Below are 27,682 nucleotides of genomic sequence, written 5' to 3' on the forward strand. Positions count from 1 at the left end.
TAGTCATGAGGTCTGTGGTGAGAGGTTGGACTTGATAACCTTTGAGGTCTCTTCCAACCTTAGTGATACTGTGATACTGAACATACATGCTCCTCCCATCTGTATTTTACCACTCACATTTGTTCAGTTGTAAGCGTGGAGTTTTGTTTCTTGCATCTGTGTTCCCTACTTCTGCAAAGAGAAAAGGTATTTAGCTTCACCTAACTACATTAAACTCAGCTGTTGGCTAAATGAGCATTTAGTTAACTCTAGTTTGTCTGTGCTGTTTCTGAATTAGGACTCAATCTGTGGTCATGGGGTTTGGAAATCTATTTAGTGGATATGATGACCTCTTTGGCAATTGTTAAGCTTCTTTCTGTAACCAGCTTTGATCAATGCATAGTAGAGTCAGTCAGGGTTTGAAGGGAGCACAAGGATCATCCAGTTCCAACCCCCCTGCCATGGGCAGGGACACCCCACACTAGATCAGGCTGGCCAGAGCCTCATCCAGCCTGGTCTTAAACACCTCCAGGGATGGGGCCTCAACCTCCTCCCTGGACAACCCATTCCAGGGCTTCACCACTCTCCTGGTGAAGAACTTCCTCCTCACGTCCAGCCTGAATCTCCCCACCTCCAGCTTCATTCCATTGATATATTTTATTGCTCAATGCATGAAGTTCACATTCTACCACTAGCTAGTATTTCTAGGAATTTCTTAAGATAGTTGGTCAAATCTCAGTGTTCAGTTTTGCTTTATGTGCTTGACAACCAAGTTTGGGTTAGACTTTGTAAATGAGGCAAGGCATTGTGTTGCAGCTGTGCCAATAACAGCAGCTGACCAACTCGCCACAGGAGAAGCTGGCTGGGGAGGTAATAGTCAATTCACTTCACATAAATGCCATAATCTTGTTCATCAACTGAATTTTGAGGAGTATCCAATGTGAATCAGACCTGCAGGTGAGAATAAATTGCCAAAGTTTCAGTCTTTTCCATATGTGGAGTGATAGCAAAACTGCTTTGCTGCAGCCTGCTTTTTAACAGTGCACATGTTTAGATAGTGTTTTCAAATGAGCTTTCAAGGAAAACCATGTCAACATCTTCAGAAGAGATTAAATTCTGTCATTGCACCCAAGTTCATATTGTTTAATTTGTTGAAGCCCAGAACTGAGGAAGTCTGTCCTGGAACTATACAAAGGATTCGTGGATGGATGGAAAGAATGTGTGTGGTTCCTGGAGAACAAATTCCTTCTGTGTAAAGCAAAAAAGATTTTCTATGTTAAATGCTTTTTGTGTGATGGTAGCAATGATAACAAATGAGTTGGAAATAGAATCATAGAAAGGTTTGGGTTGGAAGGGACTTCTAAAGGTCATCTAGCCCAACCCCACTGCAGTGACCAGGGACTATCCTCCACTAGATAGGGTTGCCGAGAGTCTCGTTGAGCCTGATCTTGAACATCTCCAGGGATGGGGCCTCAACTACCTCTCTGGGCAACCTGTTCCAGTGTTCCATCGCCCTCATGGTACAGAATTTGTTCTAACATCCAATCTAACTCTGCCCTTCTCTAATTGCATACCGTTGCCCCTCATCCTGTCACTCCAGCCCTTTGTAAACAGTACCCTCTTCAGCCTTCTTTCAGGTACTATTAGGTCTTCCCAGAGCCTTCTCTTCTCCAGGCTGAACAATTTCATCACTAATCATGAACCGTTTTACCATTTTAAAAGGTTTGGAATCAGTTTAGTTACAACATTAGCACAGAACATCTTTCATTAATGTGATTTTAAATTATTTGATGCCTTTCCTGGCAGAAAACACAGTCTGAAGTACTGCTTGCAGCAGACTTGTTTGAAAATTCCTTCACTTTGTCTTTCTCATCCCTTTTTTTTTCAGCTCTCCTTTGTGCATAAGTGCATGATGGTGGTGTGAGAGATCTTGAAAGAGTAGAGCCCTTCAGGATATGTAGATATTGATACAGATACACTTTTTTTTTTATCCTTTGTTTGTATCTTGCTAATGACTTTGGAATTTAAAGGTCAGAGCACAGCACAATGTGTTGGCTGATGGAGCCCATGCAATTTTAATAGTGCTTAGCAGGCTGGTGGAAAGAGCCATCCTCAGCAGTGTGGGAGTTACTGGTTTGTGAAGTGGAGGCGTTGAAGGAAGAATGGCAGCGGACTGGAAAGTTGTTAGAGCTTAATGATATCCTGCAGTTAGATAAATGCCAAGACAAACCACCCAGGCTTATTTGCCAAGCTAAGATAAATTGATTTTGTGCTAATTTCTTACTTGATGAATTATAAATAATATCTTGTGTCAATATGGTTCTTTTCTCCTGCTATTCAAGCCACACATTGCCTACAGCAACTTTTCAGTGCACCTCGCTTTTGGCCTGAGCAAGGTTTGTGTATGTTGAACTGATAGTAATGAAATGTGGTTAAAAGTTGTCTTCTCTGCTGATGGGGATTTGTTTTCTCTTTTTTTTTTTTGGTCTCCCAGTTTCCCTTCCTATTGTTCTCACCTTCCCCCCCTTCCTTTTTTTTGTTCCTTTGTTTTTTCTGGTTTTCCTTTTGTTGTTCTGTTCTTCCTTCCCCCTTCAATTACGTTCAGCATTTAGCAGCCGCACATAACATCAGCCCCCTGTTTAGGGGGTGGGTTGGCTGAGTTGTTAAAGAGAGACTCTGAGAGTGCCTAGGGACCAGCATTCTGCCACTGCTGTCAAGTTTAAGCTTAAACCTAAACCACAGCACTGCCATTGGGTCAGGTTTTTCAGGAGGAAAAAGAGTGCATTGCAAATGCTCGGTGTATTGTAGCGCAGAAGTAAAGTGAAATGCCTAGAGATTTTTAATTGCATGTGGAAAACAAGCTTCAGGAGTCATTCTTTTCCTCTTTGAATAATCTGACTTGAACCACAGAGCTGCCCAAACTGATGGAGTTTTCTCAACCCTTCTGATTTCATTTCATCGTCTTCCTTTTTCTTGCAGAACAATAGGATGCATTGTTTGAGACAAAGTGTGAGCGTTGGGTCTGTCTTCCAGCTTTTAATGAGGTGTCTTTGCAGGCAGAGAGGGAGAACTTAAAAGACATGAAATGACACACTTGGAACTTTGATGCATGCATCTGATGTTTCCAGCAAGCTGAATGTGGCCTACTTAAACTTTGCCAGCTCAGTTTTGGAGCACTTTACCCTGCCTGACTGGCACAGCATCGGCAGCCTGGCTCCAAGCCCCCCATGCTTGCTGCCTCACCCACATATCTCAGTTATTCTGTTGAAGTCACTGCCTGTCATGTAGTATTTTGTGAACTGAAATTGTGTTGATAATGTTTTGGGTGTGATTGTTGGAAATTCAGCTGAGATAACCGGCACCAGTGATGTTTAGCAGCAATGACCACTAACTGCATCATGTCTTAAGTCATAGCAGAAGGGCTTCCTCTTGACTTACTCATACACTGTTGTCCTACAGGGGGCAAAAGAGCTTTGATTTGCTGTCTGAAGTTTTTTGGTTTACTTTTTTTGTGTGTGTGTTCAACAGTGGTTTGGTTCTGGAAGGAGATGTTGGAAACTGGTCCGTGGCTATAGTTAACTTTCCATGTATTGAGCCTTCCCCTGTGGTGCTGTGTAATGAAAAAAAACCTCATCATTATTTCTTTAATAATGCAAATGCAGTCAGGGGAAAACATGGCTCCTGCTGAGTCCACAGAGGAAACAATTAAATTGATCTCCTAAATTCTGCCTTGTTATTCCCATTTCCTTGCTTTTCAGAGAAAGTCCTCATCTTGTGCTTTTTATAGTGCTGGAATTATGCCATGGGTTTTAGAAAGGCTACAGCAAATGTCACTGAACTCTGCCTGGTACTTCCCTTCTAGGGGTATTTTTTATTTCCTTTTTGTTCCACATATGTTCTTTCACTACCTCTACATGTCATTTGGTTTACTTAAATGCAGGAAAACGTTCAATTTGATGGAAGTCCACTATAAACTCCTAAGTTTAATACAGTGGAATTGTAAGGAATCATAGAATGGCTTAGGTTGGAAGGGACCTTAGAGATCATCTATTCTCCCCTCCCCACCATAGGCAGGGCTGTCTCTCAACTAGACTCAGCTGCTCATCCAACCTGGCCTTGAACACCCCCAGGGAGTGGGCATCCACAACCACCCTGGGCAACTCTTCCAGAGTCTGATCACCCTTGTACTGAAGAGCTTCTTCCTAATATCCAGTGCAAACCTACTCTCCTTCAGCTTCAAACTATTTCCCCTTGTCTTATTGTTAGACACCCTTAAAAAAGTCCCTCTCCAGCCTTCCTGTAGGATCTGGGCTGCCCAGGGAGGTGGTGGAGTCACCATCCCTGGAGGTGTTCAAAAAGGGATTGGATGTGGCATTTGAAGCTACGGTTTAGTAGTGAGGAGGCGCTGGGTGACAGGTTGGACTTGATCTCTGAGGTCCTTTCCAACCTTATTGATTCTATGATTCTGTGATCCCTTCAGGTACTGAATCTTGTAATTTAAAGTGAAGAAGTTTGGCTAATCACAAATCTACACACAGGTTATATAGATTCAACTTCTTTTCTTCCTAGCAGTCCCTGTTGATAACTGATGTTGAGATCTGACCAGCAATCAAGTGTAATGCTTTGGGGATATTGCAAATGAATGTGGTTTATTAGTGGATAAAGCTGCTGCTTTCCTCTGAGACAGTCTGGAATAGCGCTGGATCAGAACAGAATAGTTCCAGCTTCCTTCATCTGTCAATTCAAAATGTGTGGATCTGTAATGGAAACTGCAAGATCTGTCAGGTCATGGGAGAATTTAATCTGTACAAAAGCAGGGTGGTTGATAGTGCCATCCTCTCTGGAGCCAATAGTGAAGGGATTTTACACCTACCTGCCAAGGGAAGAGAAGAACGTGTGAGAATTCTTGTGCTTTATTTGGGAATTGAAATGCCCAGATTCCTCTTCAGTAGATAATTTAACTTTATAAACATCAACAATAGGAACTTAAAAACACTTTCAGCAGACTCTAGTAGTAAAATAACAATTCTTCAGCGAAAGGTTTTGGTCGGCAGCATTGTTTTGACCGCTCGCTCTCCCAAACCGGAGGCTGCCATACTGGTTGCCTTTGGCACACTCTATACCCATTAAACACAGCAAGATGAGTGGAGTGTGCCTCTGCCAGGTACAACTTGTACACTTAGGTGAAACATTCTGTAGTGTGACCCAGATAGTGACAGTGCTGGTTTTACTTTGATCACAGCATGAATGGGACAACTGGTCTGGTTTACAAGAAAGCTTAACACTCCACTTCAAAATCAAACCCCATTGTGGGTTGTATTTTTTTTGTGCTCAGTTGGCATTTGTGCCTCAGGTCTGGGTCTGAGCTTTGTGTTGCCTTGGAAAAAAAAACAACTGCATTTTTTGACCACCACCACTTTCATTTCATTCTCTTCATTCTCTTTTGCAAAGTAACACAGAATTGGATCAGAAACTGGGAGTTAGCTGATTGTGTCAGAGCCTTGTGCGTGTTTAAATCACTCAGTCTGTACTCAAAACTTGCCTGAGGTGTTTTCAGGTAAATCTCTGGAGTGATTCTGAATTCCCTGTGGACTGGTGTAGCCCAGAGTTCTGTTTTGTTTTGAGAATAAATACACAAATCCTATGCTTCAATGGATTTCTCAGATAAGGACTGAAGCAAGTCCTTATAAATGGCAGAGTTCATAAACCGGGGGTAGGAGTCTCTGTGCATTAAGGTGTAAATCTGAAGCTGTGCATCATCAAAGGTGTGTTGGGAGGGTTCCAGCATATTTCTGTTGATAACTTCTCTTACTCTGGAGTCCAGACTGACCTGTGTATGAAAATAGAAAATCACATCATTAGTGGTGGTGAAGAGTACACCTGGGGGCTTTAGGTTTTTTTTATTGACCTGGAAGTCATTGTCTTTAACTGTTTCAGCTGGTGTGATTCAAGGGTAAAGACTGCTAAATGTACTTGGGCTAAAGTGACTGAGATTTGGGGGTGCTGATGGCTGAGTGTGGGTAAGCTTCTTGCTGAGGTAACCTTCCTTAGAATCATTAAAGTTGTAAGAGACCTCTAAGTTCATTGAGTTCCACCATCACTCCAACACCACCATGCCCACAAACCCACATCCCAAAGTGCCTCATGCCTTCACTGCTTTCCTGGGTAGAATCATTAGGGTTGCAAGAGACCTCTAAGGTCATCAAGTTCCACCATCACTCCAACACCACCCTGCCCATTAAACCATGTCCCAGAATGCCACTTCTACCTTCCAGGATGGTGACTCCACCTCCCTGGCCAGCCTGTTCCAATGCCTGACCACTCTTTCAGTAAAGAAATTGTTCCTTTGAGCAAGGCTGCCTGCAATCTTGTTATTACTGAGACCTGAGGGACTGGGGGACTATTTCCAGAGCAACCTCCTGCTCTGTAGTAGAGAGGATTTGTAATTTTTTGTGACAGTTGGTTTCCTCAGGAGTTAGTGCTGTGGTAAGGAGACTGAATTTGGAGTCAGCAGCATGACGCAGACGGAAACTGTAACCCGGGAAGCTGTTGCCTAATCAAATCCCTCTGGTAAAAAGCAGAGTGAATTGATGTGAACCACACTTAGGGCTATAAAATGATTCTATACAAGTAAGGTCATCTTTTTGTCTGCATGGCTTTAGTCTCTGTAGAAAGGTATTAGTGGAACAGACTGACTAGATTGACACAGCATGTCTATAAGTAAATAGAATCAGGGAATCAGAATGGTCTGGGTTGGAAGGGACTTTCAAAAGTCATCTAGTCAGCAGTAAGCAGGGACGTCCTCAACTAGATCAGGTTGCTCAGAGTCCTGTTGAGCCTCAGTTTGAGTATCTTCAGGGATGGGGCCCCAACCACCTCCCCAGACAACCTATGCCAGTGACCACTACACTCATGGTAAAGAACTTGTCCTTAACATCCAATTTAAATCTACTCTTCTGTTGTTTGAAGCCATTGCCCCTCAGCCTATCACCACAGGCCTTTGTAAACAACCTCTCTCCATCCTTCTTGTAGACCCCCCTTCAGGTACTAGAATTCTGTTATTAGGTCTCCTTAGAGCCTTCTCTTTTCCAGGCTGAGCAAGCCCAGCTCCCTCAGCCTGCAGCTTGTGCCACATACAATGAAATGTGAGTTTTGATATTGATATATTGATATTTTGATATTGGAGGGTTTAGAATTCCAGCCTGCTTGGCAGGATTGTGTTCAAGCTGAACTGAGGTGTCTTCAGAACTTGGAACATTTTCTAGCAGCCAAGTGACAAGTAGTTTTGCATTTTTTTCATGAAGTCATTGAATCAATAAGGTTGGAAGAAACCTCCAAGATCATCAAGTCCAACCTGTCACCCAACACCTCATGACTACTAAACCATGGCACCAAGTGCCACGTCCAGGCCCCTCTTGAACACCTCCAGGGATGGTGACTCCACCACCTCCCTGGGCAGCCTATTCCAAGAGCTAACAATTCTCTCTGTGAAGCCAGTGTGTGTGTTCTATGCCATGTTTTGTCAGCTGCTTTGTGCATTGTAAACATTTTATCTGTGGTTTTACTGTGCTCATGGAGAGATGCACACAGCCCTTTCCTGGTGCAAAGGAAAAAGAAGCTTCATTTGTCCAAAACTCAAGTTGAGCAAGGATAAAGTGATCATCTCTCTATTTGTGCCTCAAACTAAAGATTTCACATCTTCATGCCAGGGTAACAAAGGAAGAGCTTTCTTGCAGCCAGTGGCAGTAGTTCAGACCATCTCACCCTAACAATGGGTCTGCCTTTTCCCCCTAAATCTCTGCTTGCTGGCAGTGGAGCATGGTGGAGGGAAAGTTCTCCCTGAGTACTGTAGCTTTGAACACATTAGAACTCACTGGGCACAGCAGCACGGAAGAATGCATTGGGGAAAGGAATATACCTCTTTTGGAGAAAGGATAGAAATATAATCTTCATAAATGAGTCTTGCTTTTTCTTCAATGACACTCTTGTTGGATTCCTGTTTCAGTTCCTCACAGGCCATCCAGAAGAGCATGTTCTCCTCGCTGAATTCCGTTCGGAGGAACTCCCGGAAGGCGTTTCTGCCAGCTGGGGTAAGCATCAGCTTGTCAAATGACTGAGCCCAGGCATTCACTTCTTCAAGAGTAGGAGCAGGGCTTCAGAAGGAAGGAGAAGACAAGAAGAGAGAAATGAATGATTGTTACTCAAGCTGCTCACGACTGGCCCTGCGCTGTCTGCTGTCACAAGGTTCATGGATGGGGCTTGAGTTCCTCACCAAGCACAACCTCTAGTAGATATTAATAAGGTGCTTTTTGGAAGCATCCTTAGCAAAAGTTCAGATGCAGGTGAGTGCCAGTGCTTTGATGCAGAAACTGCAGCTTACTGCTCAAAGTAATTGCAACAAAGAAGTCCCTTCAACAGCTAGGTGTTTTTTCTGCACTTTGTTGAATCATTAAAAGCAGACTGAAAGTACCTGGACTGAATCATAGAATGGTTTGGGCTGGAAGGGACTTCAAAGACTTCTAGCTCCAGTCCCTCTGCCATGGGCAGGGACACCTCCTACTAGAGCAGCTTGCTCAAGGTGTCATCCAACCCAGCTTTCAGCGCTTCCAGGCTTGGAGTCTCCACAGCTTCTCTGGGCAACCTGTCCCAGTGTCTCACCACCCTCATGGGGCATTGAGTCATTACTCAAACCCCATAAAAGGTACCCTCCTGTCTATTAGAGTTTTCCAGGTGCTCCTAACTAGTGGAGCAATTCTGGAGACGGTTGCCTTGCTCCTCTGTATTATTTTTGTGAGGCTGAGCACTGCCAGTTCACTTCACACAGCTGCTGGGTGGGAACAGGATGTATTTTAAGATTACTTCAGAAAGAAGTAATCTTTACATGCTGCATGTAAATAAAGCAAAAGATTATAGATCAGCCTTCTGGCTCCTTAGGAGGTAAGAGAGACATGGCTGCAAATTCAGCAGAAATGAAAATTTCAGGTAGTTCACTTTATTTAGTGTGGTTTGTTGGGTTTGTTTCATTTTAACTTGACAGAACCCACAGTGAAGACCATACCTTTCCTCACAGTTTGGGATACCCTCTGCTTGGAGTTCCTGAGATGTTCTCCTTGCTCTCTCTTCGTCTTGATTTCTAACAGTAAGACTGCAAAGGAGCAGACAAAATTTTAGTCAGCTTTATAAAGGAAGAGTCCCCTTCTTATCAGTGATTCTGGCCTTTTTTTTATCATAGTATCAGTCAGGGTTGGAAGGGACCACAAGGATCATCCAGTTCCAACCCCCCTGCCATGGACAGGGACACCCCCCCACTAGATCAGGCTGGCCAGAGCCTCATCCAACCAGGTCTTAAACACCTCCAGGGACAGGGCCTCAACCACCTCCCTGGACAACCCATTCCAGGGCTTCACCACTCTCATGGTGAAGAACTTCCTCCTCACGTCCAGCCTGAATCTCCCCACCTCCAGCTTCATTCCATTCCCCCTATTTTTAATCCTCCCTGTATTTTTAATATGAAAAATGATCTGTTCTGTATTTCTCACACAAGGAATGTGCTTGTCAGATTTATTTTTGGCTTGAGGGGGACCAGCAGGTCCAACGGAAAGGATTACTGTCTTCACAGGATAACGATGGAGAAACTGGGGAGGGGAAAAAAGAAATAACAGAAGCTTCCTTAGGAGAAGATGCCAGGAAATGACCTGCAGGCAGGCTCGTTCCCTAGAAATGCCCAGGTAAACAGAAAAAGAGAGACTTGTGCCACACTGCATCTGCTCAGGGTCTGGAGGAGCAAGAGGCTGGAGGTTGAGTTTTGGCTGTAGGAGTGAAGACAGGCTCCGAGCACCCAGCTGAGAGACCCAGTGCACCATTTCTTCATTCTACATCTACTATTAAGAGTATGCTGAATATTGGATGTTCAGCAACTCAGCTGCATGACTCATCCAGACTTATTTTTATTCCTATTCATAATTTTTTTTTCTTCTGTTCAAAGCACTTGAGCTATTTTGAGGGAAGGCTCTGTGAACAGGGAATATAAATAGCTTAATTACGGTTTGTTTTGCATTTCTTGCTACTAGAAAACAATTGTTCCCCACCCCCACCCCCCCCAAAAAGAAACTAAAGAATCAAGTCTGAAATTATTTTGAAGCTAAACCAAGCTGCTCTGTGCTGGGGACTCTGCTGCTTTCCCAGATGCTTCTGAAATGCCAAGAGGCATTTTAAGCAGCGTGAAAATCTGGGTACGGTCACACACCCTGTAGAGTAAATTGCTGTCTTTGAATTGGTTGAACGGTGAGGTGCACAGGAAATGAGCATCCTGGAAAATATCAGGTGAAGTGGCAGGGGGGAAAAAAAAGCACTTTGTCACCAATTTCAAAGATAAAAAATGCAAATTCTATGCACTCTGACGTGGTAGATAAACTTGCCTTATTTTGTACTTTTATGGAAGCTGTGTTTCATAGAATCCTAGAATGGTCTGGGTTGGAAGGGACTCCTGATGGCCATCCAGTCCAACCCCCTCTGCAGTCAGCAGGGACACCCCCAACTAGGTCAGGCTGCTCAGAGCCCTCTTGAGCCTCACTTTGAGTATCTCCAGGGATGGGGGCCCCAACCACCTCCCTGGGCAACCTGTTCCAGTGTTCCACCTCCCTTGCAGTAAAGAACTTGTTCCTGACATCCAATCCAAGTTTGTGGAATTAAGTTCTTGACTGAGCCACTTGCAGCTGCACTGAACAACTCTTCAGGTGACACTGGAATTTTTATGGGATGCTTTGACACAGCCAGCTCTGCAGAGCGGCAAACTCTCATCCTGTACAGGCATAATACTTAAAGTCTCTTTAAACTCTAGCTTAGTTTACCTTTAAGCACCTGCTGAAAAGCTTTGTAGGATCAGAGCCAGAGTACCTGGCATCGGGCAAAAAGCTCCAAGCAGCCATTTGCCCTTACAGAACATTAACTGTTTGCATTAGGGAGGGCAGAGCTGGGATCCCAGCTTCTGAGGAGCTGAGTACCAGCAGCAAGGGACTATCAGCCTGCTCTTCCCTTGCCTTCTAATGGTGGAATAGATTCCTAGCATGGGCTGTGAGGCTTTTTATGACTTTTTCCTGTCACTTCAGTGCCAGGTTTGCTTGCTCTGAAAGGTTAATGTGGTGGATAGTGCATTTTTAAGATCAGTGCTTTGGTTGAACTCCTGTGGCTGTTTCAGACTAGTTTTTTTTCTCTTCCTTATTTCAGTGCAAGTTCTGGTCTCACCCATTAATTAGCACTTGGCCCCAGACTGATACAGGACTTTTGAGTATGGGAAGCTATACTTCAGTTTGGAATGAAATCACTTGAATCTGGAGAAGCAGATAAGAGAAAGAAGGTGAACACATCATGAATTTAAGGAATCAGGTGATTCCTTTTCCTCTTTTGTTTTGCTCCCCTGATACATTTTCCTCCTTAGCACCTTGTAGTGGGATTTCTTCTGAATTACATTCTGCTTAACTCCTCATCTTCAGCAAACACCCACAATGTTTCAAGTCTGATCCTAAGGATTAACTTCAAATGAGTTGCAGATGCCATGAGTTGGCAACACTAATTAATGACAACAGCTGCAGTTGCCTGTGAAATAAAAGAACAGTGCTGAGCACCTGGTTATTCATTTTCTGACTTCCAGATTCTTCCACCTTCTCCTCACTCCATTTAACAGAGCCTGCACTGCTTGTTAAGTCCCAGTCCTAAATCTAAAGCCATGGTATGTTCTGGTATTGCTTTCAGGTTTTAATGGAAGCCCTGGTGAAGCTCAAGGCTGAGGGAGAACCAGTCCTGCACGAACCAGACTTCCCATTACACTGTACTGACAACAAAAGTACAGCAGAGGTAACTGTGCAGGAATTTTTTCAATGGCAGGGGGAAAAAAGCAGCAAAACTGAGCAGAAGGTTGTGTCTAGTACTAGAGCACAGTCATCTCAGTCTTGGATTTGCAGAACAGCCCACGTGGGGGTTTTTGGCTTATAGAATACGTTGGGTTTGATGGGACCATTAAAGCTCATCTAGTCACCCCCCCCCTGCAGTGAGCAGGGACACTCCCAACTAGCTCAGGTTGTTAAGAGCCTCATCAAGCCTGACCTCCAACGACTCAAGGGATAGAGCCATTGTGTTGTCCTTTATGCTGGCTATTGCTCCCTCCCCGCTGTTCTGTTCCCCAGAGCGGTGAATGAGAGGGGGTACCATGAGCAGCTGCAGCAACAACACCAACAGAAGCAGCAGGCGTTGGACCCTCGGTTGCCTGTGCTGTGCTGAGCCTGAGCAGCACCTGGGGTCTCCTGGGTCGCAGCCATCTGCCGTTTGCGCATCTCCATCCGCTCCGATCCCATGGGCTGCAAGGCAGCAAGAGAAGGGTCAAGTGAGAAACATCTCTTTTATTTTCCTTTCTGCTTTAAAAGTCTCACCAAGAAGTGCTGAAGGACACAGCTGCAAAGGAACTGAAAAGCTAAATGGTTTTCTTTTTCTTTTTCTTTTTTCCCCTACAGGAGCTCTTAGGTGTTGAATCCTTTGGAAGATTCACTCCTTTTATTTAAGTGCTGTGACGGAAGGCAAAGGGTTGATGAATTCTGCGCATGGGTGGGAATACAAAGAGAAGAAAGTGGTGATGCAGCGAGCAAAAGGTGGAAGTGGGGGGTCTGAAAGAGCTGCAGCTCTTAGCACAGTGGTGTATAAGCCTAGGAGCTGAAAAGGGTTTCCTCAGGTTTTGACTTCAAGGCCAGTCCTAAAGAAAATGGCATCGAGGCACTTAGAGCTTTTTTATTGTTGTTTTTCACTTTCTTTTCTTTCTCTCTCCCTCTTGATTAACCAAGGCACAGACTTGGTGATGCTTGAATGAGACACCTGAGCTCTGATCAAAGTCTGGCCTTCAGTTAGTGCTGAGCATGCCTCAAACCTGCTGGTTGCCCTGTAGCAAGGGGAAAGGGCCAACACTTCACATTACAGGTCTGACTGCCACAGCGGTTTCAAATGCTATTCTCAAGAAGGAACTCAGTGCTTTTGTCAGGATGAGGAGTTACTAACGGAGAACACACAGGACTGGGTGCCAATATTTAACATGCAGAGCTTTGGTCACCTCCTTCAGTTGAAGACAGCACAAAACACTTTTGGGTGGAAGCACTGGTTGTGGTTCTTGCACTTTTCTAGGAAACCTTTTTGAAGCCTGAATTCTGCAGATTGTGCAGAGTAGTGGTGTTAATGAGATACCAGGTCCCTTCAAGTCCCTGTCCTTTTCTGACCTGGCTCTCTTTGAGCTTCAAACTTGCTCTGCAGCACTCAATGCTCTCCCTGTTATGCTGAGGACTGTGCCATGCCTAGGTGACAGATGTCTTTTGCAGATGAAATGTCAGCCTGTGCAAAGAGGAGGTTTTTCTTCATTTAGACTGTATTTGATTTTTTTGATCCATGACTAGCTGCCCTCCTGTGCCAGGAGATGCCTTTGTGTGTAGGCTTTTGCAGGTTGCTAAACCTTCTTTTGAGGCCGTGACAATTGTCTGGGAATTACAATCAGCTGCTCCCAATTCTGATTTTAGTTTTAATTGGCATTGACTATCAGACTTGAAAGAGTCATAGAATCAATAAGGTTGGAAAAGACCTCAGAGATCATCAAGTCCAACCTGTCACCCAAGACCTCATGCCTACTACACCATGGCACCAAGTGCCACATCCAATCCCCTCTTGAACACCTCCAGGGATGGTGACTCCACCACCTCCCTGGGCAGCCCACTCCAATGGCTAACAACTCTCTCAGTGAAGAACTTTCTCCACACCTCCAGCCTAAACCTCCCTTGGCGCAGCTTGAGACTGTGTCCTCTTGTTCTGGTGCTGGTTGCTTGAGAGAAGAGACCAACCCCCACCTGGCTACAACCTCCCTTCAGGTAGTTGTAGACAGCAATAAGGTCTCCCCTGAGCCTCCTCTTCTCCAGGCTAAGCAACCCCAGCTCCCTCAGCCTCTCCTCATAGGGCTGTGCTCGAGGCCTCTCCCCAGCCTCGTTGCCCTTCTCTGGACACGTTCAGGAGTCCCAATGTCCTTCTTAAATTGAGGGGAGGGTTAAAAGTTGCCTTCCTTTCTAAAATGTTCAGCCAGGTTTGGGAAATGCAATTGTTGGAACTTGAGGGAGAATGCACAGACACTGTCACGGAGCGTCAGGAGATGAGAGGAGATGATTTTAGCAGAGTGCAGCATTACATTTTGCTGTTTGGGTCGGGGGATTTTTGCAATTTTATTTCAGTGCTGAATTTGTTTCTCTCTGCTAGAGCTTAGTGGGTTTTGGTTTTGTGAGAACCACCCACTCTCCCAGGAGAACAAATGCGTGGCATGCAGAGCAGGTGAAGATGCACCTGTTTTGCAGGAGGAATCAAACATAACAACAACACCACAGATAGAAATAACCCATTCTGTAACTCTGCAGACCTCATCTGACAAGTGAGGCTGAAATGCCCAGAAACAGAAAATCAGGAGAAGAATATAGCTTCCAAAAACTCCATTGCCTCCCTCATCCCCAAATGTGGGAAAGCCCAAGCTTCTGAATTGCAGAGCTGTTTAATGATTACCCTGCAAGCATTTCCTGAGGTAGCTGACAGTCAGATTGTGTATTTGAGGTTGTGTATAGAGGTTTGGAGAGGATCACAACCTGATTAGGATGTGGCATGCCAGCAGGAATGCTGTGGTAAGATACAGGAAGGAATTTACTCCCCTGTGCAAGTATTATGGGTAGTGCATTCCAAGAGAATGGATCTCACAGTCTCAAGCTGCGCCAGGGGAAGTTTAGGCCGGAGGTGAGGAGAAAGTTCTTCACAGAGAGAGTTGTTAGCCATTGGAGTGGGCTGCCCAGGGAGGTGGTGGAGTCACCATCCCTGGAAGTGTTCAAGAGGGGAGTGGATGTGGCACTTGGTGCCATGGTGTAGTAGTCATGGGGTGTTGGGTGACAGGTTGGACTTGATGATCTTTGAGGTCTTTTCCAACCTTGTTGATTCTATGATTCTAAAGGACATGGCACTTTGGGAGACAGTTTAATGGCCATGGTGGTCTTAGAGTAATGGTTGGACTTGATCTTAGAGTGGGTTTTTTTTCCAACTGAAACAATTTTCTGATTCTATATATGGATTTTCCTCCCCCCCACTGGCCAGTGTCAACTATTTGCTGTTTCATTTCCCCGGGCAGTCAAATACAAGTCTGTCCATTAACACAGGGGATGTTTTCTTTGGGCCATCAATGTCTCATGATGAGAGAAAAATTCCACCTGAATTTTTATGCATTCAGTTTTGAAGTATTAATGCTGATCATATTCCTGAGGAATCCACAGAACTGTCTAAGTCCTGCACGTGGAGCACCAGCTAATCAAATAATTGAGAAAGGGGAGTAGGATTTGAGTTGATCAGGGCCAGCTCTGGTTGGTTCACTGTTTCAAGTCAATCTAATGCAGGATCAAGGTGTGGTATTTCTGGATCTTCCAGGGAGAAAGCAGTCCTCTCTGCACTGATGACAGCAAATTTAGTCCATTATAACAATGTCCCTGAAAAGCAATGAACCAAAAATAGTGGGAAAATAATAGCACATGTTCTTGCTTCTTATCCAGCTAGACAGCATCTGTGATTCATATAGAAAGTACATGCTCATCTTACTGAATTCTAATAAGTCATTAAAAAACCAAAGTCCAGGGCTTTGAGCAAGCATCTGTGAAGCTCCTTTTGACAGCAGTGGACAAACTCCAGTGTGCCTTAAGGGTGATGCTGAGGTCCAGGAATAAGCACGCCTGCCATACCCTTTCCACTCCAAGTTGTGCCTATCTGACATTCAGAGTAGGAGGCATTGCTGGATGTAACCTTATAGACACAAAGGAGGCTGAAGGTCAGGAATGAAAATTATTTCCCTGGTTAAAAGCACTTCAGATTGTATTTGGCTTAGTTGTAACATTTATTATAGTATTTGCTTATCTCTTAAGAGAAAGGTGGACTACCAAGCAAATTGAGAACAGAGGAGGAATATGTAAAATCTAAGCCACAAAGGTCAAGTTTAAAAGCAAAACCAAACCTCAAATTAAAACAAAACAAAACACAAACCCAAACCAAATCCAAACAGAGGAATACCCAGAAAAGAAGACTGTAGACAGTGGCTTTTATCCTTACTTTATGCTAAAGCACCATGACATTTTCTCAGCTCAAAGGGGCAAGGTTCTGTTACTTGGACAGTGTTTCCTCCTTGCACACATTACAGTTGGGCAGTTGTGCAAACCTTAACCTGTCCCTGGGGCTGATCTACATGGCCACAGCACAAAGCTTTCTCAGTGGCACTAGAGTCTGTGAAGCCCAGTGCTGTAACCTCTTGGGGGGGGGGGGGGGGAGGTGGTCACTGAGCTTTACACTGAGCATGCCCAGAGAAGGGCAATGAAGCTGGTTAAGCATCTAGAGAAGAAGTTTTATAAGGAACAGCTGAAGGAACTGGGATTGAATCATAGAATCAATAAGGTTGGAAAAGACCTCAAAAATCATCAAGTCCAACCTGTCACCCAACACCTCATGACTACTAGACCATGGCACCAAGTGCCACATCCAATCCCCTCTTGAACACCTCCAGGGATGGTGACTCCATCACCTCCTTGGGCAGCACATTCCAACGGCTAACAACTCTCTCTGTGAAGAACTTCCTCCTCACCTGGAGCCTAAACTTCCCCTGGTGCAGCTTGAGACTGTGTCCTCTTGTTCTGGTGTTGGTATTGTATAGACTGAAGAGGAGGAGGCTGAGGGGAGACTTCATGGCTTTCTACAACTCCCTGAAAGGAGGTTGGAATGAGGTGGGGGTTGCTCTCTTCTCTTTAGTATCAGGTGCTGAGAGAAGTGGCCTGAAATTATGCCAGGGAGGGTTAGGCTGGATATTAGGAAAATTTCTTTACAGAAGGGGTGGTCAGGGGTTGGAACAGGCTGCCCAGAGAGGTGGTGGAGTCACCATCCCTGGAGGTGTCCAAGAAACCTGTGGACATGGCACTCCAGGACATGGCTTAGTGGCCATGGTGATGTTAGGTCAGTGGTTGGACTTGATAGTCTTAGAGGTCTTTTCCAACCGAAACAATTGTGTGATATACAACTCTTGACATTGCTACTCTTACTTTGGACACCCCCCAGTAATGATCACCAGTGAGGCAGAAGAAAGGGAGTCTGTACTTACATACAAATAAGAGGTTTGCAGATGAGGTCAGGCTCCAAGTACATCTCTGAATCTGTGTTTTATTTGTCTAGAAATATTTGGGGCTGTAGTGTACTCCTGCTGAAGCCTGCAGCAGTTATTGTCAGCTGAAACGTGAAGAGGAAGCTGGATGCTTCTTCCTCTCCATTGACAAGTCTGACACAGGCTTTCTTCATCAAGCAGTGCCCTATTTTAGGTAGGGAGGAGTTAGAACATGTTAATGAACTCACTCCCACATGCTTTAGGCATCGTTATTGCATTGCTACTCAGAGAGTTAAGAGCAGGAGCTCTGAAAGTTGTACTATGGGAGATGATTTCTTTGTGTTATTGGAGATGTGGCATCTTGTGGTGGGGTGACTGAAGTGGTAGGGAGGTTATATGTGCAAGACACAGGTTAGCAGAGAGGGGACTGGCAGCCACAGAATAAAGCAGCTTCTGTGGTCACTGCTGCACTTGAGTCTCTCACAGGCTTAAGTGGATAAAACTACAACAGAAAGTTTCTGTGAGTTTAAGCAAGAGTTTTCAGAGAATCATATCATACAGTCCTAGAATGGTGCCACTGTCTCTCCACCTTAACTGTAAAGAATTTCTTCCTAATCTCCAGTCTAAATCTCCCCTCTTCCAGCTTCAATCCATTCCCACTTGTCCTATCACTACAAGCCCTTGTAAAAAGTCCCTCCCCACCTTTCTTGTAGGCCCCCTTCAGGTACAGGTTTTGGGATGCTTTCATGCAAAATTTCCAGAAATTGAATGCCTTCACCTGTTTGGTATAACTTAACTCTTCTAGAGGAGCTGGGTTCATCCACCCAGATGAGTGCATTGCTTTGCATTTCAGAAGGACTGGCTGAAAGTGCCTCGTGCCACAAAGCAACAGGTAATGACATCTGGAACTGAGGTCTTTTTGCACTAAGGGCTTTGATGTCTCCTGCTTCTCTTTCTTTGGTGTTCAGTGCCGCACATTTGGCTGCCAGATCAGTCCATTGTCTGCAGAAACTTTCTGCACTGAAGTCTCATTCTGAGTAAAAGCTGACTTTCTTGTTAAGAAATGCAGTTCCTGGGGGTTTCACTGGGGTTTTTTGCATTGCTTTCTCAGAGGGATGCCCTGTGTGCCCTATGGCAGTGTTGTAAAGCATTTCTTTACTTTGGATTTTAACACCAGAGACTTCCCTGAAAATGTTCCTTTAACATGCAGTTAGCAGGGTCAGCCTCTGTCATTATTTCCCCTGTAATATGGGAAAGAGCTGACAGAATTTTTAACTAGTTGCACAGAAAAAAACACCAACAAAACAACCTAAGCAACCTGCTCATAGAATCATAGAATCAACAAGGTTGGAAAGGACTTCAAAGATCATCAAGTCCAACCTGCCACCCAACACCTCATGCCTACTACACCATGGCACCAAGTGCCACATCCAATTCCCTCTTGAACACCCCCAGGGATGGTGACTCCACCACCTCCCTGGGCAGCACATTCCAATGGCTAACAACTCTCTCTGTGAAGAACTTTCTCCTCACCTCCAGCCTAAACTTCCCCTGGTGCAGCATGAGACTGTGTCCTCTTGTTCTGGTGCTGGTTGCCTGGGAGAAGAGACCAACCCCCTCCCATCACTGCTTGTGACAGTGGAGCAGCAGGAAATGAGAATATGGAGGTAACTTCATCCCATGCTGAGTCCCTTCATAAACCAGGTCATTGCAAACTGCAATTAAGTTAAATCAGTGTCAAGTCCTCCTCTGCACAGCACAGACTGCTGGCATCCCTTGCTGTCTGTGGCAGCTGGAGTCAGCCCCGGTGGATGTCTGTCAGTTCACACTGGCTGATCGGCTCTCAGAAGCAAAAATAAACCCAAAATGTCCCCCAAGCTTCTGCAGTGTTGGGAATTTTACTGCTGCTCCAGCCCTGCTCTGGCTGGCTTTCATGTCAGAGGTTGTATTTGCTTCTAGTTATTTTTATGCAGTTCTCTTTAAAAAAACAAACAAAAAGAAAATCATTCATCCCAATATTTTACAAACCTCTTTACTATGCAACCAGTGAAACCAGTGCATGCAGCAGGCTGCTCTGCTCACTCCTATCATCTCCTACCGAGGGCTTGGTTGCATTGTGCTTAATTATGAATGGTCTCCAAAAAGCCCATTTTACTGTACTATGAAGTGACTCACAGCAGACAGCAGCTCCGGCACCGCGCACTGGGTGCTGGAGTCACATGGAGCTGCTGTGTTAGTTGGTGACTCACTGCACATTGTACTCTGAGATCTGACTCATGTTGAACTGTGTGAGGAGCTGACTGACATTGTACTGGTCGGGAAGCTGGTTTGAATCGGGATGAGTCACCCCGGAGTGCATGAAATAGTGATTCATGTACCGCTGCCTATTGATGCCGACTGTCGCAGCTCGCTTTGGGTTGTACTACGCTGGCTGCTGCGGCAGGAACAGTGCTGGTGTAGGTACCCTCTGCACAGTGAGCTCAGCAGGGCTGGTGCTCCTGTGGGTACCTCCTGCCCAGTGAGCTCAGCAGGGCTGCTGCTGTTGTAGGTACCTCCCGCCCCGTGAGCTCAGCAGGGCTGCTGCTGTTGTAGGTACCTCCCGCCCCGTGAGCTCAGCAGGGCTGGTGCTGGTATAGGTACCCCCTTGCCCAGTGAGCTCAGCAGGGCTGCTGCTGGTGTGGGTACCCCCTGCCCAGTGAGCTCAGCAGGGCTGCTGCTGGTGTGGGTACCCCCTGCCCAGTGAGCTCAGCAGGGCTGCTGCTGGTGTGGGTACCCCCTGCCCAGTGAGCTCAGCAGGGCTGCTGCTGGTGTGGGTACCCCCTGCCCAGTGAGCTCAGCAGGGCTGCTGCTGGTGTGGGTACCCCCTGCCCAGTGAGCTCAGCAGGGCTGCTGCTGGTGTGGGTACCTCCTGCCTAGCAAGCTCGGTGGGGCATTGTCAGCCTGAGGAGTGTTATCCAAGTCGCTGTAAAGCTGAAGTCCAGTCAGAGTGTGCCTGAGCACACTGACACTTCCACACAACACTTGCTGCAGTTCTTTGTGTGCGCCAAATTTTGCAACATGCCCATAAACAGCAGGTTCGGAGTTCTGAACCTCTGGCTCAGAATACTCCTGCTTCTGTGTGGCTCCACCCTGTTCCCAACACCTGCTGCCTCCTTGGGTAACTTAGTGACAAAAGGATGGGATGGATGTCTGTAAGTGGCTGAGTACTGCTAACTGCCTGCACTTCAGCTTCACCAACATATGACTTGCACTCTGAGAGACCCAGAAACCTTAATACTCTAAAACCTCCTTCTTGGTACCATTAAGCTGAGTCCTCAAACATCACTCCTCACTCTGAACAACACATGCAGCTCTTTCCAAGGGATAAAGGGGTAAAGGAGATGCTTCCATTATTAATGCCTTGAGCCCCAGAATGAAGATACCATAGCATGTATTGATGGAAGGGGATAGATAAGAAATTGAAGGGGGAATAAGAGGACTGTTCTCTATCTCAGAGCATTTTGTAAGACTTAGTGCTCGTTTTACATTCAGTTGGCTTGAACGTGCTCTTAGTTTAGAAAGATTCTTCTCCTTTTAACACCATGCTCCTCATTTTGACACAATGGCCCTAATTTTAACATGATGCTTCTAATTTTAACATGCTGCTCCTAAGTTTGACCTGACCACGACCAGGACACTCCAAATGGAGAGTGACTTCAGTGCTGGGTTTAAGCTGAGCGAGGAGTTACTGGGCTTGGTGCTGTCACACAGTGAGTAGCTCAGTAGTACTGGGTTTGCTGGAGTGCAGCCATGGAGTAACTGGCACCACAGGAATGGCCCCATGGAGCACTGGACCTGCTGTTGCTGTTCTGTTTGGGGCACAGAGGGACAAGGAGAGCCCTCCCCATTCCATCACACCAACCATACTGCAGCGGAAGTTTTCACCTTACATTTTTCAACAGCGAAAAGGGGATGATGGAAGGGTTGCACCAAGTCAATGACATGGCTATTAGATTACTGTAATTGGTACTGGCGTGCAAGGATAATCTCATTTCACTTTCTGCTGCTGTGTCCAAGTTTCATTACCTGCTTTTCTCCTACCTCCTGACGCTAACTAATGGCAGGGCACAGGAAGAGCTTCCTCCCAACGGGGGTTGATCGCTGTGGCCGCGGATACTGGAAGCGCCTCTAAGGAAACAGCTTCTTGATGCTGCTCATCCCTAACTTCGCAAGGGAGCTGAGGGCCCCGGGAACCGGGGGCCCCTTCCCGACGGGTTGGCCGTGGCCGTGCTGGATGCTGCCGTATCACCATCCTCACTCGTGAACAGAGGAGGAAGGGCCCTGCGCCCCAGGCGGGAGCCGAGCCGAGCTGTTACCTGCGCCGGGGCTGAGCCCGCGGGTCAGCCGGGTGCTCCCTGTGCCCTGCGCTGGACACCCGGGGAAAGGGACAGGGCAGTGCAAGTCCCATCGCGGTGCACTACCGGCTTGTGGCTCCCGATCCTCTGGGAGACCGGGAGAAGCGCCTCTTGCGCCGGATCCCTCCGGTTCCTTCCCGTGGAGGGCGGCCACGACCGCTCCCACGCCCCGGCGGCCGCCCGTCCAGTCCCACTACCCCCGGGCTGCCCCGGCTGCCGTGCGGGTCTCGCGGCTGCCCGGGGCGCGGTGCCGCGGTGCTCGGCAGCCGCCGGGCAGAGCCGAGCGGTACTTACGGTGTCGGCGGCGGGGCCACGCCGGGAGTCCTCGCCCGCTTCGCCTCCGGTAGCGGCGGGCTGGGCGCTCAGAGACGGAGGTTCGACAGTCCCGCGCATGCGCCCGGCCCTTTCGGGCTCGTCTCACGGTACCGGCCGCGGATGCGGGCGGGCTTCGCTCGCCGTGACCAGAACTGGGGGGGACCTAAGACGGCAGCCCGCGCTCCCGGCTGCTGCACGACGGGGCACGCTGTCACCGGGCAGTTCCCGACGAGGGGAGCAGCGGAAGCCGACGCGACTCAGGGGAGATTTGCAACGGGGGTGTCCGCCGCAGAACCCGCATCGCGGCGGGGTGCTGGGGAGGGCGCAGAGAAAGCCATGGGGCCAGTGCTAGGGGGGGGTGGAGGGGGGAGGGTGTGAGAAATGGCAGAAAAACCGGTGTGAGGGTGTGAGAAGAGCGTGTTTGCGAGCAGGGGAGGGGCGGAAAGGACTTGGGGAGGCGGCAGTGCCTCCGCGGGGCTCCGTGCTGGTGCCTTAACCGGCAGAGTTGCCCTAAATGAGAGCCCAGGATTGGGGCGCGCCCGCATTTTAAGTAACCGCAGGGACAGATCTGTCCTCCCTCCCTCCTCCCCAGCCGCTGCCTGTCCTGCAGAGGTGCACAGCTCACCGGGCTCTCCCGGGCTAGTTCTCCCGTTACAGCTAGGCACGATGCTATCCAGCTGCGGTCCACGGGGAAGGTCGGTTTCCGCCCCACGCAGGATGATGGGCTGGGACCGCCGGGCTCGGGGCTCACCCTGGCTCACCCCACACTCAGAAGGGCCCTTAGCGACGCCGCCACGTTTTGCGGACTATCTCACCGATAACGTCCCGCCACCACGAACCCCCGGGTAGTCCCAGATGCTATCTGCGGGAGGGCGCAGCGGCGGGGAAAAGGGTTAACGGGACGGCTGCAGCTGGCTTGTGTCACCGCCGTCCCCCGGCTGAACGACACGGTCTTGCCGTGAAACCGAGACTGATCCGTTCCATGGACGCGTTTCCCGGTTCCCGGAACGGGGCTCGCGGTTCCTGGGAGAGCTGGCGGGCAGCCCTGCTGTCGGGGCTGCTCCCTTACCGCCTGCGTACCGGCTGCGGAGCAGGGCGGCCGCAAGAGCCGCCGTGTTGAAGCCAGCGGACCCGGGGAGCGATGGGGTTGGCAGGCGGGGAGGGGCGGGCTTTGCCCGTGGAGCCCCAGGCTCTCGCCCAGCGCCCCGGGACTCCCACGCCGGTGCTGACTGGGGGCATGTGGGCGGACAGCGACTTCCCTGCTGCGGGGAGGAGGAGGAGGAAGGGGCGGACGCGGCCCCAGGAGCGGTACTCACAGCGCCGGGCGGCTCGGGGGCAGCGCGGGGCGGCGGCGGGGCGGCTCCGTGGCACGCCGGGCATCTCCGGCGCTCCGGGGGGAGGCGGCTGGGCGGCGGCGACGACGGCGGGGCGGAGGCCGGCGGAGGCTCAGCCCAGCGGCCCCGCAGCAGGGCGGCGAGCGGGCAAGGGACGGTCGCCCCGCTCCCAGCCAGCAGGACCGCCAAGCCCACGGGGCCGAAGCGGGGCCCCGGGGCGTCTCGACGGGGAGCCGAGACGAAACGCGGGCAGGGCCGGCGAGCGGGGATCTGCGACCGCAGGAAGGGGCTGGAGAGCAGAGATGACAAGGGGGAGAGGGACCCGGCAGGCCTCGGAGGCTGCGGCGTGCGGGGGAGGTGTGGGAGCGGGGGGGGAGGACGGGGCGGGGAGAGGGAGAAAGAGAGAAAAACACAAAATAAGCGTTACCGGGGGGTAGGCGGGAGCCCTGCAGAGCCCAGCCCCGCGCCAAGCCCCCATCCGTGGTGGTAACCGGACTTGAACCCACACCAGTTTGTACTAGGGGCTGCCCTTCAGCCCCACGCAGGCACTCGCTGTGTTTTTAACTTTTCTAATCTGGTCCCTCAGGTGAGGACTGGAGGAGTCTTCTCGTAGCAAGCAGGTGCGCCTTGTGGGGGCTGACCGGAGGGAGAGAGGAGCGAGAGGACGACTTTGGCCGATGACAGCCTATACGTAAGGAGCAACCCCCCAAAACGCCTCCCTCCTTTCCCCCGCCAAGCCAACCACTACGGGCAGGTTCCGCTGAGAACAACGGGGCTCAGAACCTCTCCACCAGGGGCCGCCGGCGGCGGTCCCTGTCCAGGGTGCTGAACACGCCAGGCTCTGTCCAGGTTCCTGAACCGCGGCACCGCAGCCAGATTTTCCCCTTCCTTGTGAGTGTCACGGTCCAGAAGGGAGAACCCGCCCTAGTAGAGCATGAGTCCAAGCAGGGCCAGGTAGCGCTGGCCGTTCCTCTAGCAGTGATTTCTGCCTGTTCCTCTGCTGGGTTCTCTTTTTCATCAAGGCTCAGCCCTTCTCAAAACATTTCTGCTCTACAACTGATCTTTTGACATCAAAGAGACAAAAGTTTTTCTGCACAGTGTGAAGAAAGCCCTTCCCACAGCGACGATGCCACCCTTGAAGGCCAAAGGCACTGCCGTTGCAATGGAAGAGCACAACTGTGGTGCTGTGGGTGCCAGGGGAAGGTGCTTGTTAGAGCCAAGATGTATGGGGAAAGCTGCCATTCCTGCACATAAGGAAAGATTGCTGTTGCTTAGCAGCACAGAGTTCCCCTAGGTCTCTTCAGAGAGGTGAACTAGAGTGGAAGCTGGACAATGTTCCCAGGAGAGCAGAAAAAACCTGAAAGGTTGATTCCTGCCCCAACACCCTACTTAGTATTTCTCCCACTCAGTGGCAAGAAGCCCTTTTGTAAATCTCTGCCCTTTTGGTCATGGCACAAAGCACACAGCTGGGATGTTAAATAAACTAAACACACTTTGGTGCTGAATTGCAATTGTCAGGGCCCATACAGGACCTATGGAAGCACTGCAAGATTGACAATTAGACTTAAATGATAGCACCTCACTTCTTGTCAGAGAAGAGGGAAGAAAGTCTCAGTAAGTGTATCAACAGGGTTCTTTTAGGAGTCTTGAAACCAAAGACAGAACATTTGTAAACACCACAGCCTTTGAACCCATCTCCTAGTTACTGTGCTAGGTGGGCGATGATTTCTCAGACCACTAAGTGGATGTGACTCCTCTAAGCCTTCTCTAGACTACGATCCCAGGTGGTTGGCTTTCTAAATCTTAGCAGGAATGCTTGGAAAAGGGCAGGTTTAACAAGCTGGTATAGTGTAACCCCTTTGGAAGGTGTGGTCTTGCCCCATCCTTCAAATTCCCCTCAGGAGGTTCATGATCACATAGCACCTTAATAAAGATGTGTATATTTTTCAGCAGTTAAGGACACATAGTGTTAGTGCATAGTATTGCATAAAAAGATGGTGCTCACACTTCCTAGAATGAATGGTGTCAGATAAAGGAAGCCACTTGAGCTGGGCGTCTTCGAGTTTGTAGACATCTCTACCTAGTTCTGTAGGTAGATACCTCTGCATCACTGCATATGTATACAGACATCTCAGTCCTGAAACAGCTGTGTGGCTTGGAGACCTAAAGTCCTCTCAAAACTGGCAGAACAGGCATCTTCTCCTTTGTCCCTGAATAATGGGTGCAGGCTGATGTCCAGCTGCACAGGACAGAACTGCACAAACAAGGGTTTGGACTTTGTTAAAACGGACTTCAAAGGTGAGGCACTTCAAGAGCTCTCTTTTTATGCAAATTAGTTAACATAGTTTGCTGATTTTGCCTTTGTGGAAATGAAGAAGCCTGTTACTGTATTTATTATGATGATTATTACTACTATTACTATAGAATATTACGACTAAAAAGTTGTATGGCACCTGTGTTTGTTTTATTTAATTTTATTTATTTATTTTAATCTGTTCTCCTGAAAATACTAAGGAACAGGTCACAGGAAGGGTAATACTGAACATGTATTTGTGTTTTAACCACACTGCATTCCAGTGCCCTTGCAGTCACACATCCATAGGTGACACAATGCACATATTGGCCCTTTTGCAGCCTGTTTTGCTTTAAGGTGTTAGGACAGATTGTGGGGCCTCCTACCTGAACTTCTGCTCCTTGCCCAAGGAGAGGTCATGCACGTTTGTACAGCAGTACAGCAGCTCCTGGGTACTAGTCTATTTTAGTGTTTCCTGCCCACTTCAGTTGTTAAATGGAGAATTTCTGGACCATTGAATGGAGCTGATTCATAGTGAATTAGGGAGCAATTCAAACACAAAGTAAGAAGCCATTTTTGGACTATTTTCCTTGACATGAAAGTGCACTTGTTACAAATTACATTGAAGACTGATGGGCTTTGCTGGGAGAGGAGACACTTAACAGCAGTGAAATGAGTTCCCAGGGTCTCTAGTTGAACTTAGGTTTTCTTTATATATCAGCAGTATTCTGGTTTTTGGTTTAGCTTATTTCTTATCAAAAACTTTCACTGTAAAATACTTATGTATTTACAAGATGCATTTTAAGTAACCATAATTAGGATTGAAGGCAGCACCAGTGGGAAACAGCTTGGTTAAACTTGTAACTATCTGTATTCTTCCACCATCAGTTTCTTACAGGTGTCAATGACTTTTCTTAATGGGTCTATTAAGTGACTTCAAACAGAAGATGTAGGTTCAGTGGTGATGGGAGGCAGAATAAACTGGAGTCTTCAGATGTGCAGAATGAACCATAGAGCTGCATGGCTCCAGAGAGCATTCACTTGTCCCACATGCAGGGGTGCCTATTAGTGCTTGATTGTTCACCAACATTAATAGCAATGCATTATTTCACCAGCAGAATTTATTTTGTTAGGCCACATGTGGAAGTCCCACTGGGAAGTTCCTCCTGATGCCATTCGGTGGCACATGTCAAGCACAGAACTTCTCTTAGTCCTTTACTGGAGGATCCAGTTTCTTCAAGGTCCTCTATTAAAACCTTTGATTGCATCACATTAGGAGCAGTGCTTGAAAAGTTATTGTACTGGTTGGACTAGGCTTAGATGTCAGAGTATCCAGAATTGCTTGCTGTCAATGGCTTTTGCTTACTACTTTGCTAATTATTTCAGCACTCCGAAGTTATTCTCTAGGGTGCTGCACTTTCTCAGGGTTGGCCAATCCCAGAGACATGTTCTGCCAAAACTCCCAGCCTCAGTATTGCTGTCAGTCAGGCTCTCCTCTGAAGTCTTGGGAAGTCTGGAAATCAGTCTCTGCTGTCTCCACTCACAACCCTGTTTCTTCTCCACTCCTACATATCACATCTCTGCTACTTCTAAAGAAAAGAAAGCTGAAAGAGAATTAATCTTTGAGGTAGAATTAAATATTACAAATAGGGAGATATTTTCCAGTAATAGGGCCGACTGCTGGGTTTTAGAGGATCAGAGCCAGCTCTGTGGCAGGCCTGCTCCCCATTCTGGCCCCAGTCCAGCTGATGCATGCAGGCACCGCAGGGTTCATGAGCCCTCTGACCGAGTTCTGTGCCGCAACTCATGTGCTTAAAATCCTCAGTGACTCAGAGTCGCTAGCAGATTGACAGACTACCCAGGAAGCCAGCAGCTTGGGCAAAGAAGGTCTAATTAGGAATTGCAATATGACACATACCAAAAATGAACTCTTTGCTGAGGCACAACTGCATTAAGAAACTGCCATTAGTTTCATTTGCCACCTCTGGCAAGTCGAAGCCCCACTGGATTCTGCCAGACCCTCTCACCTTATGGGTGCCAACAAATAGTTACAAATGGAATGCCATCATGCAGTTAACATACATTTTATCCCCTATTTTCTTCCCTCCCTCCCTAAGCTTTTGAATTCTTTGGAATAACTTCAAAACCCTACAGGTTTGGGTTTTTAATTTAAACCAAACAATTC

At 47.7% G+C, this 27,682-nt stretch overlaps 1 protein-coding gene across 3 annotated transcripts in view; it reads right to left on the reverse strand.

Moving 5' to 3' along the window:
* Positions 1-4,488: 4,488 nt before the first annotated feature.
* RGS20 (regulator of G protein signaling 20) overlaps positions 4,489-27,682 on the reverse strand; it is a 32,866-nt gene continuing 9,672 nt past the window's right edge. Inside the window, exons 1-5 of one of the 3 annotated variants that reach the window (XM_054179539.1) lie at positions 23,187-23,540; positions 12,184-12,332; positions 9,038-9,124; positions 7,898-8,132; positions 4,489-5,809 (exon numbers count right to left, since the gene is read on the reverse strand). In XM_054179539.1, the coding sequence (XP_054035514.1) occupies positions 5,621-5,809; positions 7,898-8,132; positions 9,038-9,124; positions 12,184-12,329 (657 nt within the window). In that variant the 5' untranslated portion in view covers positions 12,330-12,332; positions 23,187-23,540 and the 3' untranslated portion in view covers positions 4,489-5,620. Of the gene's footprint in view, positions 5,810-7,897; positions 8,133-9,037; positions 9,125-12,183; positions 12,333-21,849; positions 21,964-23,186; positions 23,541-27,682 lie in introns of those variants that run through there. The other 2 variants (XM_054179531.1, XM_054179525.1) reach the window with 2 other exon arrangements.

This window comes from Dryobates pubescens, chromosome 3 (assembly GCF_014839835.1).
Source record: "Dryobates pubescens isolate bDryPub1 chromosome 3, bDryPub1.pri, whole genome shotgun sequence".
In the NCBI taxonomy this organism is placed as follows: Eukaryota; Metazoa; Chordata; class Aves; order Piciformes; family Picidae; genus Dryobates; species Dryobates pubescens.